The 13,246-nt window shown below is 41.3% G+C and overlaps 1 protein-coding gene across 1 annotated transcript in view; it reads left to right on the forward strand.

The window, feature by feature from the left end:
• Nucleotides 1-13,246, forward strand: part of FBXW8 (F-box and WD repeat domain containing 8) — a 53,528-nt gene that overhangs the window by 14,549 nt on the left and 25,733 nt on the right. The window contains exon 5 of the mRNA XM_055707298.1: nt 11,093-11,250. Within this exon, the coding sequence (XP_055563273.1) occupies nt 11,093-11,250 (158 nt within the window). The remainder of the gene's footprint in view (nt 1-11,092; nt 11,251-13,246) is intronic.

A 13,246-nucleotide genomic window follows, 5' to 3' on the forward strand; every position in this document is an offset into this window, starting at 1 on the left:
TTCTAAGCAGTGGCTTGTGGCATCTTTGACCTTTCTTCTATAGTCAGGTTGCTATACTGCAGAAAAATAGGGCCATTCAGTTTTTAGCAGTTTTTTTGATGATAGAATCATTTAGGTTGGAAAAGACCCTTCATCAGCTTGGTTGCCCTTTGGACATGCTCCAGCACCTCAATGTCTGTCTTGTAGTGAAGGGCCAAAAACTGAAGACAGTATTTGAGGTGCAGCCTCATCAGTGCCCAGCACAGGGGATGGAAATTCTCCTTAGCCCTCCTTTTGTTGCTAATGTATTTATAGAAGCGTGATTTTTTTTTTTTTTTATTGTCTTTTGCGGCAGTAGCCAGATTAAGTTCTGGTTGAGCTTTGGCTCTTCTAATTTTCTCCCTTGATGTCTGACTTTGGGGAGCAGCTGCAGCACTCTGGCTCAGCTCAGTCGGGCCAGCCAGGCATTACGCTCTGTCTTTATAGCTGGAAACTGTGACAGCGTATAGCAGCTGCTCCCTGGTTTCAGGACATTCAACTTGGGATCTTGGAAGATCAGAGAATGGTTATAAAAATTAAAGAAAGATTTGGAGAGAGGGGTTCTCCAGCAGGAATGCTGGGGCTGTTGTGTCTTTGCAATCTTGGAGTAAGCCTGGGAACAACCTTACTTGATTTGGACTTGTGCTGTGATAGACCTCATCTTGCGTTTTTCACTATGCTGCTTCGAGTATAGTGCTGGAAAGTAGATTAATTTTCTTTAGAGTTGCTGTAAAGCTTTTTTAATCTTTCTGAAATGGAATTTGTACAGGTTGTGAGCAGAGTGACTTAAAACAGCAGTTACAAGCGTGATACACAGAGGTGTAGTTTGCCTGAAGTGGTTCGGGGGAGGATCTCTTTGTTAACTTTGTGTAAGGAAGCAAAGACAAACTCTACAAGGTTAGCTCTCCCTGAGAGGAATGTACCTATTTCATGCACTCTCCTGTTTTCTCCATGCTGCTGCCAAAGCTCAAGCCAGAAGATGGCAGAATATCAAGGACTGATTTAAGTGCAACCTGAGCTGCGAGTTGAAGGTGGCTGCTAGCAGCTCCTCTTTCTCAGAGCGCTTTGCATTTACGGGCTGACATCAGATAATTCAATCTGGCCTGCATGCAGAGCATCTTGTGTTTATCATTAAAATTTCATCCCAGCAGTTACGATGCTTGTTTTCTGGGTCAGACCTTGAATCCCTTTTCATTTGAGACAGCGGTGTTTGTGGTTACCTCACTCCCAATCAATGTTGTATTTGCCAGCCTTTCTACAGTTACATGTCTCAAAAGATCTTCTTAAAGGGTTGTTGTCCTCCCCCCTTCCATATTCAATTCAAATGTAGTTTTGTCTTTAAGTCAGTGTTTACTTAAAGCAATTATATAGCTGCTTGCTTGGCTTTTATAGATTACTACTGGTCATTAGGTTGACTGCACCTAATGCTGTCGTATGTTTGGTTTCAGTACAGAATGCCTGGCTTTCTTCATCTTCTGTTAATAAAATCTTATTTTATTTTATTTATTTTTTTTTAAGCAAGCACATGTTCAAACTAAAATTGCTACTTTTTTTTTTTTTTCCTTGGTGGTGTTGACAGCCACACTGATGGGAATTTGTAGTGAGAGGTTAGGTCCTCCTGGAGATACCGATCTCGGAGCATGCATCTGGTCCTTGTTTGAACTGTGTTGTCATTACACAGTGGATCCTGTGGTGTAACATGTCTGTAGCGTGTTGTGAGACTGTTCTGTTGTCTGACTGGCTCTATGTGAATACTTATGTGTGGCTGTCCTTGAACCGTGGGAAGGCTTGCCTTGTGTTGGTGGTGGTGATCTCTTCTCACGACTTGCCCCATAAAACCAGAGTCTGCCGTGACATTTTATGGTGCATTGCGTTAACACGTAGGCTTGCAGAAAGGGCGCTGTGGCTTTACTGCTGCTGTTTGTAGCTCTGAAAGCTTCTCAAATGAAAAGAAACAGAAGAGATCCAGAGTCAGACCACCCTTCCAAAGACCCAGAAATATAAAGGTATCTGCTTTTCCTTTCTTCGGTTTTGCTTGACTGAAGGAGGTGGTAGACTGTGAGCGAAGAGCTTGTGTAAACAGAGATGTAAGGGCATGCCTCTGCTTTGCCACGGGGATGGAGCCAGCAGGTGCTCCATGGAGTCCCTGCCCCTCTTATAGACCAGGCTGGAAATCAGCCCCTGCTTCTTTTCTTTACGTTTTAACTTCAGACGCTCTCTTCCTTCCTCCAGTAAGTACTGGCATCTTTCCTGGAGATTTTATTTTCTTGAGTTAGGGCTGGTGAGATTCATCTGCTCCGAGTGCCTTGATAAATCAACAGCTTAACGCTTCCTCCCCTGTCAGGGTGGAGCACACCTGGCACGCATGGTGTTTCTACAAGTGATGCTTGATAAAGGCAATGAGAAGCAAAAGAACTTCTTTCTAAATATCCGCTGTGGTTAGGGGAATTGTCTGTTTTGGAGCTAGTGATATGTTTTGATTCTATCGTACTGAGAAACTAAATGCACCGAAATAATTTTCATACAGTTGCCTTCTTTCTGAAGGAGTCTTACAGGAGTTACAATTTTAACACTCCAGCACTTTCAAGCAATTTGGGCCTTTCAGTTTAAGTCATTACGAGCAACATACGTACAGACATACAGGTAGCTGCTACTATATGGTAGGTTTCTTTGTTCTCTATCATCACCTCCCACTCTGCTTTCCTCTTGCTCAAAGGTGACCTGCAAATGACTTTTTCAGAAAAATGGGCTTGCCGCTCTTTAGCTTCATAATGATGTGTGAGACTAGCCCGAAAGGCTTGAAAACACTTTTCTGCACTTTTTAAAACTTCATGTCAACTCTCATCTAATTTGGTTTTTTTTGCTATAGGGCTTGTGGGCTATTCTCAAGGTATTTATTAGCTCTTGCATCTCAATTCAGTGTGCAGACCTGAGGAAACCAAAATATTAATTAGTAATGAAAATGAATAAAAGTTAACAAACTGAAGTCTTAAACAGCCTGAATAAACCCCTGCCTTATTTAACTGCTTAAATGTCACTTGTATAATGGCACAACTTTGATAGGTTTCTCCCTCCCCTCCCAGTGACTGAGAGCCTGGACGTAAAACAAAGCAGTAAGGCAGAAGGTAGAAATACTTGCCTTTTTCCTTCAATCTTCTCCAAACCTTTTGTGTTCTCTTCACTCATTTGCATCATTGTTAAGAAGCAGTAAGTGTCAGACCTTCTTTTTTTCAAGCGAGTCACCTTTAGTAGGATTGAAAACAGGATGACATCATGAGTTCAGAGGGGTCGGATGACAAACTACGGGAGTTAGGTAAGGTTGCGTTAAGTGACAAACACGTTGGTTTCTCTGTCATCTTTTGAAAAAGAGCCTCTCAGGTGAAACCAATAGTGGAAGCTTGATACTGACTCTCTGTGAAAGATGCTTTTCCAGCCTGCCTGACCATTAAGCTATTGGTTTACCTATAGGTTTTGCTGGATGCAGAGATGTGCAGTGTGTGTAGCGATGCCCAGTATCCTGAAGTCACAGTCATTATTTTAGAGCTTGTAAAGCCTGGTTTTCTACTGAGGCCAGACAAACCCATCCTTCCTTCTAGTAAACTTCCTGAACGTTTTAAGTTTTACTGTTTTTTCACAACCTACCAGCCTCTGGGCTGTTGCCATCAGTGCTTTAGAGTTCAGGTGATACTTTTCCTCTCTGCTGTTGGCAGTGTGTTCCTTCCAACATGTAAATATATCCATTTACATCACCTTCCAATGGTGTTTTCTCAACGGTATCTGAAATGGGAGCCATTGCTTAATTTGTTGCATTATATGTTTGTCCTTTGTGAAATAATAGGGCTGATGGAGCAAATCTTTCCCAAATTGCATCATAATTCCTCTTGAAAAGGATAATTTTTTTTTCTGCTGTCACGGCAGTAGCCTGAGGCACTACCCCCAGTTAATAAGTTTCCTTGGTCAGAGCAGCTGGTGTAATTAATGGGCCTGAGCTGATGCAAGCCACTGGAACCTTGATCGAAATGATAGGAGATTCTTGGCCTTAAAAAAGAAATTACTAGAGACAGTTTGGCTTTTTTTAACTTCTGCTTTTGTAAGTGTTCATTAAAATGTTTTCCCTGCCCTATACCCCTTTGGCTTGTTTCTGTTCCCTTGGTATGACATTTGCATGCACTTAAAATTAATAAGAAGGTGAAGCTTGCAGAAGTACTTGGGATGGTGAAATATTAGTTTTGCTACAGGTAACAACAATAAGCTGCAGAAGAACTGCATGCTATTTCCAGCAGCTTAACTCGCTTTCTAGAGCTATGGTTTCCTCAACAAGGCCTTAAGAATGGTGGGACAAGCTCTCTGCATGCAGTTTCGGTGAGCGGGCCCCAGATGGATGTGGGTTGATGAATTGGAAAGTCGAGTTCCCAGCAGAAGAGATTTGGAACTGATCACAGGGATGCTCAGAATGTCTGTCCTACTTGTTAAATCTTACAGTGTTTCCAGGTCTGTTTTGGTACGAGTTAGTCATTTTTCATATAGCTGCAGTCATATATTGAGTAACCCAAAATAAAGTTTGCATGAAATCAGGGACATTCCTTTTCTACTTCACGTTCTTCTACCAGTGTTTGGGTGGTTTCAAATGCTGGTTTGGGTTCACTCCCATCTGGTTTCTTTCTTGTATTTTATGGTGTAGCTTTCTGCCACACTCTGTAATAGCAGAAAAATTTATCTTTCCTGTTCCATTTGTATTTAATTTTTTTGTCATTGTCTTCTATTTTTATTCCTTTCTGCCATACAAAGTAGTTCCTTATTCCGTTGCTGCTAGTTGACTGTTTTTCCTGAATCCTTCCCTTGAGGAATCCCTTAGCCAGGCTACCTGTCAGTTATATATGTAGTGGCAAAATCAGTGGCTCTAAATAACTGTAAATGAGAACACAGGCAGGCTGGGGAACTTTTACCTCTTTCATCCGAGGCATCTCACACTGTGTTGAATGTATTTAAGCAGTCCATCGTTATCCCTCACTTCAGAGAAGTGTTGTGGGTCTTAATGTTTAGCATAAAAGAAGGTAACAGAGTCCATTTGATTTCAGTGTTGCGTGTTGCAATTGAGGTATCTTCCAACTTCCAGTGTTTTTGATGAAGAGGTGTTTTGAAACAGACCATTGTGTATTACCACTGTCTTCCTTGAGCCTTATAGAGAAGATGAAGCTTGGGAGCAATTTGAACCAACTTCCAAAGGCGTTTGGATTTGGGTTTGCATGTTTAATTGGACCTTATTCATAAGCCAGCTGAGGGGGTCACTGAGTAGATACCTTAATTAACCACATGAAGGACTGGTTAGTTGCCTTTGGTGGAATAAGGATGAAAGGTACGAGGTGCTTGTTGCAGCAAGACAATGCAAAATACTCATTATTTTACTTGCTTATCAACAGGCATCCGTTTCAACAGAGCTATAGCTGGAGACTGTTACTTGAGCAAAATTCCTGTTGACTTCAATAAAATGCATTGACATTGTAAGGACTTCATAATAAGATCTTTTGAGTATTAACAGATGGTCACTGACTGCCTGAAACAAAGTTGTTGGGTTTTTTTGTTTTGTTTTGTTGATCACCACAGGTATCTGGAAACTGAACAGACTTTGCCTTCTGGAAATCAAACCTGACCGTGAAACAAAGGTTTTTCTTCCTCTTTCGTTTTTGTTTTCTTGCTACAAATCCTTTAGAGAAAAGGGGGAAAATGTAAACTGATTTCTGAAGTGTCTTACGACACTTTGGTGTTCAGACCAACTTGGTGTAGTAAGGTTTACCCTGGAGTGGTGTGCTTGAGGTAGCTGGCAGAACGGACTGACACCAGCATCCTATTTCAACAGCAACCCAGCGACAGCCTAGTTGGCCTGCTTGTTCGAAGTAAAATTCTGCAGTGCCAGCAGTGAGCAAACTATGAAGGAAAGCAGTTTGTCTTTGCTGCTGCCATGGACTGAATGAGTACTCTCGACTGTTTTGAAAATATTCCTGTTAACAGTTTTTCTTTTGTGTATTTGTCAGTTTATATATTAGTTGCAGTTGTACTTTGCACAAACACTAATTAGACAGCCATCAACACTCAGGGCCAAAGGCTTACTAACAATGCAACTGTGATAGCAGTGTCTTAATTGGTTGAGTATAATTGTCATTAGGCAACGATAAAGACATCTGGGGCTCTGGAGAGAGATCAGCCTCCCCCTCCTCCTCTTCCCCAAATTTGTTCTGCCTATTGCTATCCAACACGGTTGAGCTTTTTCAGATGAGATTCTGTGTTTTGACCAGTTTCCTGATGTTTTTCTCCTTATGAAATCGTCTGCCTCTTCAGCACCACTTCATTAGAGCGGTGCCCAGCCTCCATCTCTGCTTCCTTCCACATGTGTTCCGCACTTCACCACCTGCTTCCCAGCTACAGTGGGACATCAGCAGCTTTTAACCCCCAGCTCCTCCTCCTTCAGTCTTCTTCTTTCACTCATGTGAGAGGGCACTGGGAAATTGTTCATCTCATTATGACAGTACTGCCAATAAAAAGTAGTTTAAAAGCTCTTGATTAGTGAGTAGGTATTTTTATTATAGTGTGTTTGTAGATGCCATATGAATTTAATTTTTTTCAGCTTCTCTACACCATATGCATTCCACGTATTGTTGCTCTGTCGCAGCAAGTTTTTTTTAATGCTTATCTGTAAAGCTGAAGCTGAATTTGCAGACTGATTTTTGCAGATGTACACATATCTGCCCAGAATTATAGAACTGGCTTGTCAAGGAGAAGTATAGTTTGAAAAATACAGCTCTTGTCTTTCTCCTGCTGCTATTTATGAGTATACACTGAAATGTGCAGCAGAACAAGAGCAAAGTAGAACCTAAGTCCATCAGAAAAGTGGAGTTACTTGGGTCGAGAGTCTCTGTTGAGGACTAGGAGGAGGATGACTGTGGCTGGTGAACAAGGAGGGAAGCGTGCAGACCCAGAGCTGGGAGCCAGGCACTGTGTGGATAAAACACCTCGGAAGGTATTGATTGGGGCAAGGGAGTATCTGGAGAGAGGAAAACTAGGGGTTGTAAGCAACAGTCTTTTTCTTGTTGCTCCCTGTTGTGCTCAGGAAAGCAAGACTTTGAACAGCCTTACTAAATTAAGTAAATCAGGTATGGTCTCTAATGGGTTTTTGGGGTTTGGGTTTTTATTTTCTTTGAACTTGAAAACTCAGAATTTGTAGGGCTTGTGGTGGCTTCTTGTGGGTTTTTTGTTGTTTGGTTGGGGTTTTTTTTCTGGGGGTGTGTGTTGGGTTTTTTTTTGCGCAAGTAGGTTATATCAGATGTTGGAGTATTTACCTGCCACTGCAGTAATTGTCTCATTACACTCACTGAGGGGAGGAAAAGCAGCAGTTTAATGCTGTTGGTATTATAGCAAATAGAACATATTCATTGTTGTATTAAATAGGAGGGGGGTTTTTTTTGTTTGTTTGGGGTTGGTTTTTTTTTCTTTTCTTTCACTCCAGCAGAAAGCTTTCTGGGCCTTTCATAGCCACCTTGGTACAAAAATCAGTAACTGAATTGAGTCTGGAGGACTGTGCCTGTTCTGGGGCAGAAGATTTAAATCTGGGGTTCTTTCACTCAGTAGCTGGTAATCCAAACTAAGTTGTCATGGTGAAGTGTAAAAGTTGTGTGGTAGGAAATGAATAGAAATACTGATATTATCTAGAAATAGTTCGTGTAAAGTGCAGCGTGTTCTTCTCTTCAGCCATCTATATAGATATGGCAGATTTGCCAATTATCTGCAATAAAGCAGCCTTTTTATTTTTTTACAGCAAGGCAATGCTTTAATAGCTTAAAAGCCTTTTGTTGTGGTTACAAATTGAAAGTGTGTTGCTCTTTACAACAGCATTAAAAGCAGGGAGTTGAACCATTAAATTTTTTAGTTCTGAATTGGATTCATCTGTGTTTGAAAGTCTTCCAGTTGAGTTCTGGTACAGGCCCAGTGTGTGCTGGAAATGGGCATGTGGTGGCGATAGCCAACGGAGCATGTTGTCAGCTGAGGAGATGGTTTATATCTCCCATTTCCCCATGCTGGTTCCCTGCCCAAACCTAGACCTCCACTTATGTTTCCAGCATGGTCTTGTAACATCTCTCCAAATCCTTTATGGTGTTGCTGAGTGAGAAACGGGAGTAGGAGGGGGATGGGAGGGATGGGGCAAAGATGCCTTACTGCCTTCCTCCTCCTGCTGAACCTAAAACACTTGTATCTTGCAGTGCCCTGGTGGGATTTCTGGATCAGCCACACATGAAGGTAGGGTTTGGTGGGCGCTTGCAGGGTTCTCCTGGCACGTCTAGTGCAGTTCGCTGTCACGACAGAACTGGGATAAGCACTGCGGCCAGGATGCTCTTACGGATTGTTTGGTACTATCTGAGCCCACTGGAGCCTGCCTGAGGTACATATAACAAGCTGTTGTGTTCAACAGGTCCTTGCTAGGGGCGGGAGAGCACCACAGCTTCGTGGTATAGAAGCGAAAGCTCTTCAGCACGTGCCTATTCATCATGGGAGAGAAAGGGAGTGAAGATGAGGAGGCTGCAGGGTGGTCTGGTGCAGAGCCTGCCAAGCAGAGACAGTTCCTGCATTTAACAGGTCCCAGTACACGCACATCAGAATTTGAGTCAAATTTATGTCAAACTGACAGTCACAAAGGTTTGGTGGTTCTGTTCCAGTTTGAGCTTAGCTGTAGAGGTCATTCAGGTTCTTCAAGAACAAAGAATGGTTCAAACTTTCTTTTGATTTGGTTGAATTCTGAGATAAAATTAATTTAAGCACTTACTGTGGTATTGTGATGTTGGGTCTTTAATTCCAAGATTGTGGTCCATGTTATTTTTTAAGGATGGTAGCATGTCTTGAGCCCTGGATCAGTTGCGTTGCATGCTGTATAGAAAATCCAGAAGCAGCGTGCTCAGGGAATTAGCCAGCCTTGTGTCTCTTCTCTATTTCTGTTGTTCTGTTTTCTCCATCTACTAGTCTTTCTTTTTACATTCCTAGACTGGACTGTGTGAGAGCAAGTATGTATATACACTGGGAGGAGATACTGTTCTTCCTTCCTTGCTTATATGGGGATGAAAATGAGTATCTTGTCACTTAGTTCTGTCAGTTCTACCAGTATTTTATGTTTCCCTCGAAACTCACTATTCAGGGTCACTTAGTGGCAACAGAATTTTTTCTTCCTCTTTGTAACCCACTACTCTTTACAGTTAGAAGCTTGAAAACATGACCCAAACTAACATAAAGGGAAACAAAAAGCAGCTCAAAATTAAAATGTTATCTGTGTGTCTTGTTGAAGAGGACTGCAGCAGATCTGTGCGATTACCTGTCCTATTGTGTTTTATCTCCAAGTTTGAAAATGTATCCGAAATGAGCGTTTTTCAGTTTTGTAAACCAAAGATACTTGTTGTGAGCTAATCTGGACTGCTTGTTCAACCCAACATGAAACATTTTGCTTTGGGGAAACCTCTTTGTTCATCTGCTCTTTTTAAATAGCGCTGCTGTAAATTGGAAATGAAAGCAACATTTGTAAGGGGATTTGGGCCTCGTTTGCAGAAGTAGGAAAAGGGAGAAGTGCTATCCCACCCTATTCTCTCATTTTCTCCTGTCTTACCCTGTAAAGCACTGAAGAGGAAGCCAGGTGACAAGGACACAGTTATCCTCTTCCCAATTCAGTGCAGAGAATTAATGTGCATCTCTTTCTGCTTGACAGATTTCACCGCCCCCTCAGGCACTTTAATTAGTTGTATAAAGTGGAACATTTTCACCCAGAGATGTTGGCAGTAATCTGCTCTGGAGTACCTGTAACCCTGTATGTGGTATTTCCCCAAGGAACTGGGTAACCGGAGTTGAAGTCCACCATCTTCTAGATCTTTATTAAGCACTTTCCTTCACCTTCCTGGTAAATTAACTATTTTCTTACTTTCCTCAAAACGTAGGTCAGCAAGATTTTGAACTGGAGACCTTTGAAGCTTATAGGAATCATTCTTTTGAAACACTTTTCCCCAAAATGTTGGGATGTAGCAGCAAAGCTGACAGCAGTAAGCACCCATTATTTTCCAACAGAATCCAAGTCTCAACTATGGCAGAGAAAGACATCTGAGAGCGATCGTGTTAATTATCACAGTTCTGTTAAAATTCAAATAATTATTGAACTGTTCCAAATAGCTGTTGAACTATGACTGGTCAAAGAACACAGAGAGGAGCTTTGCCTCTACTTTGCCTGCACTGGTTTTTACCTTTAATGTTGTGTTCCACAGCAGAGATGGCGCAGGACATCTGTGTTGCTTGCTGTGTAGCAGCCTTCATTCATTTAGATACAGTCAGTATTATCTGGGAAGTTTAGTTCTTTTTTTTTTTTTTTTTTTTTTTTAATTTTCTTATTGGAAAACCCTTGTTGAACTGTCGTTTTTCTGATGTTTCAGTGAGAGAGCCTTCTCCAAAGAAGGCGGCACTGCCTTAATTCTAAAGGCAACACTTAATTGTATTAATTAGTCTTCAGAGATGTAGGCAAATCTGATCCGTTGATGAGGCATTAAGAAGTTTCTATAAAAAGTAGTAGATTGGATGGGTTTATACATATGAGTGCTTGTACTTACGTACATAAATGCTCTGATTAAACAGTCTTTCTTTGGCACAACCACAGTCACAAATTTTTAAAGACTGAAAAGAAACGGTTTGAAGTTTTGCCATGACGTAATTTAGACTCGTTGCTGATTACCTTTTTTTCACTTGAGCCTGACTCTCCTTGCATTCTAGTTGTAAAACTCATATCGATAGTTGGTAACCTATGGTAGCTCAGTCGTGTTGTTCTTGTACCTCCAATTTACACCTGCCTGTCTTAGTAGTCTTGATGCTACATTCAGTAAATGGGAATAAAATGAGGGAAATTAATGGGCTTGTACACAGAGTGTGTAAACAGGAGGAGAGTCGGTCTAGGAGCTGTAAATGGTGTTGGGTTTTTAAGATGCTTCTTGTTTGTTCCTCCCTTCTCCTGCAGCTACCTCTTTTCAGATGCTCTGGGATGAATAATAGCTTTCTTTTCCAGATACACATCAGGAGAAGTGAGGTTGTGGGACACTCGCACCTGGGACTACACAGCCCCCATCCTGGAACCAATGCACGGTCCTGGTGATGCTGGACCTCAGCCACATGTCTCCTTTGTGAGGATAAACAGCTCTCTGGCTGTAGCAGCTTATGAGGATGGTAAGTAACCACAACTCTCCTCCCTATTTAAAAAAAAAAAAAAAAAAAAAGAGGCTTTACGAAAATGAAGCAGCTGTGCTCAGCTTTTTGTGTTTCTGTAATCCTGTATATAAACACACACATGCACACACTTGCTTTTATGTGAGAAAGTTGGCCAATAACCGTAAATGCATTGGGAGGCATTGGAACATAGCACCCATTAAAACTGATGTTTAATTCCTACTGGAACTGCTACACAAAGCTTGAGTGCCAGGCTGTAGTCCAGCCAAACTATCTTAAGCAAATAACTTGTTTTGCTATAAAAATATTAAATATTCTTCCACCAGCCTTCTCCTCTGTCCAAAACTCCCTTGGGGTGCTGTGAAGCTTTGTTATGGGAATACTGGTAAACTTGCATGTCTGATTAATCTGCGTCCTGTCTTGCTCTTGGCATAGTGTGTGGATGCACATTTTCTTAAGTGAAGTACTGGTTTGCAGTGGTGGGTTATTATATACTTTGATATCGAGAAATGAAAACTGTGACCTAATATGTAATGAAAACCTAATAAAATACTGGTTATATGCATTGTTTTAAATATACTTAGATGTTTATGTAATGGACAGCAAGAGCCAGAGACCAACTGTATATCTACTGGACATGGGAACAGCAATTAAAAAAAGTCAGGTTTGAACAGTGCTAGCCGATTGGGATCCTAGGCTGAGTTGCTCAGGCAGAACTTAACTCCTGTCATCTTTCTTTAAAATGTATGTTTTGACACTTTAAAATCTTTCCTCAGGTATGAATAGAGCGATTTTAAAGTTAGGGAGTTCTGTCCACCTACTATCTTTGATCCTGGCAATTCTGCGTGTGAAAACAAAACAGAAAATGGATAATCCAAACAAAATCTCTAATCCATGTACTTTATTTTAGAAGTAAAATAAATGGGGTTAGGGTGAAAAGAGCTGTTTTAAGATGATCAGCATCCTTAGCGGTTTCTCTAGCATGGATCATGCTAGAATGGTCTTCTGTGGCTAAAAATTGTCGATAGGCAACATTTTCTGACAACAGCAAGTCTGGTATTGCAGAATACTCATTAATATTATTTACTTGAGCCATAGGAAATTATAGCACTAAGTGTTGGCTTTTTGTCCAGTGTGCCAAACAATGACTAGCAGAGGGTCTTTTGTTTGTTTTCTAGTCTCCCACTGACTAATCTAATAATATGTCTAGGTTTTTTTTCCTGTCATATTCCTTGTCGTCAGTCCTGTGTGTGCTGTGACTAAACTGGTTTGCATAAAGCTCAGTGTCTTTTATTCTTTTGGGTAGAAATTTTAATGGGCTCTGTGATATGGCAGTTACTGTGATTTGAGAAGCCTGGTCAGAATAGATTAGTTTCGATGTGAATAGGGAATTACAAAGACTGATTTTTCGAAATGTTTACTAACTGGAATCTGAAAGCATATATTTAGGTTTGGTGGAAAGCATTATTTTAAACTTGGGGAGGGAGAAGGAAGACTTTGAAGATAATGTGTTTGATCATTCTTTGTTGTACTTTTCCAGCTCCCTTTTCTCTTTGTTTGTAAGTTTGACTAACACAGAGAAACCATCTGCTAGTGTTGGAGGTGGTGCTGTCAGGCAAAGAGTCTAGACTTCTCTGTCGAATCCCTGGCTAGCAGACTCGTTCAGATAACATCAGTTTCTCCCAGTTCAACAGAGCTCACGCAGCGATGTCCTTGGCATCCGATCACAGGGAAGAACTAACAGGCAGATTCTGCTCGCACCGCGCCTGCCTTGCAGCACTGTTTTGCTGGTTCGGTAGTAGCAAATGCTTCCCAAGGCATATGAAATAATAGCAAGGAGAAAGATTTGTCTTACTGGGATGCCTGCATCCAAAGTGAAGTGTGACTCCACGATGGCACGAAAGAAAAACTGAATTGTGGCTTCTGCTGAATGTTTCTGATGGTGTCAGCCTCTGAGAAGCAAGCTGCAAGGAGAGGTAAACGAGAGAAAAATGTA

Source organism: Falco cherrug, chromosome 1, assembly GCF_023634085.1.
Source record: "Falco cherrug isolate bFalChe1 chromosome 1, bFalChe1.pri, whole genome shotgun sequence".
Classification (NCBI taxonomy): Eukaryota; Metazoa; Chordata; class Aves; order Falconiformes; family Falconidae; genus Falco; species Falco cherrug.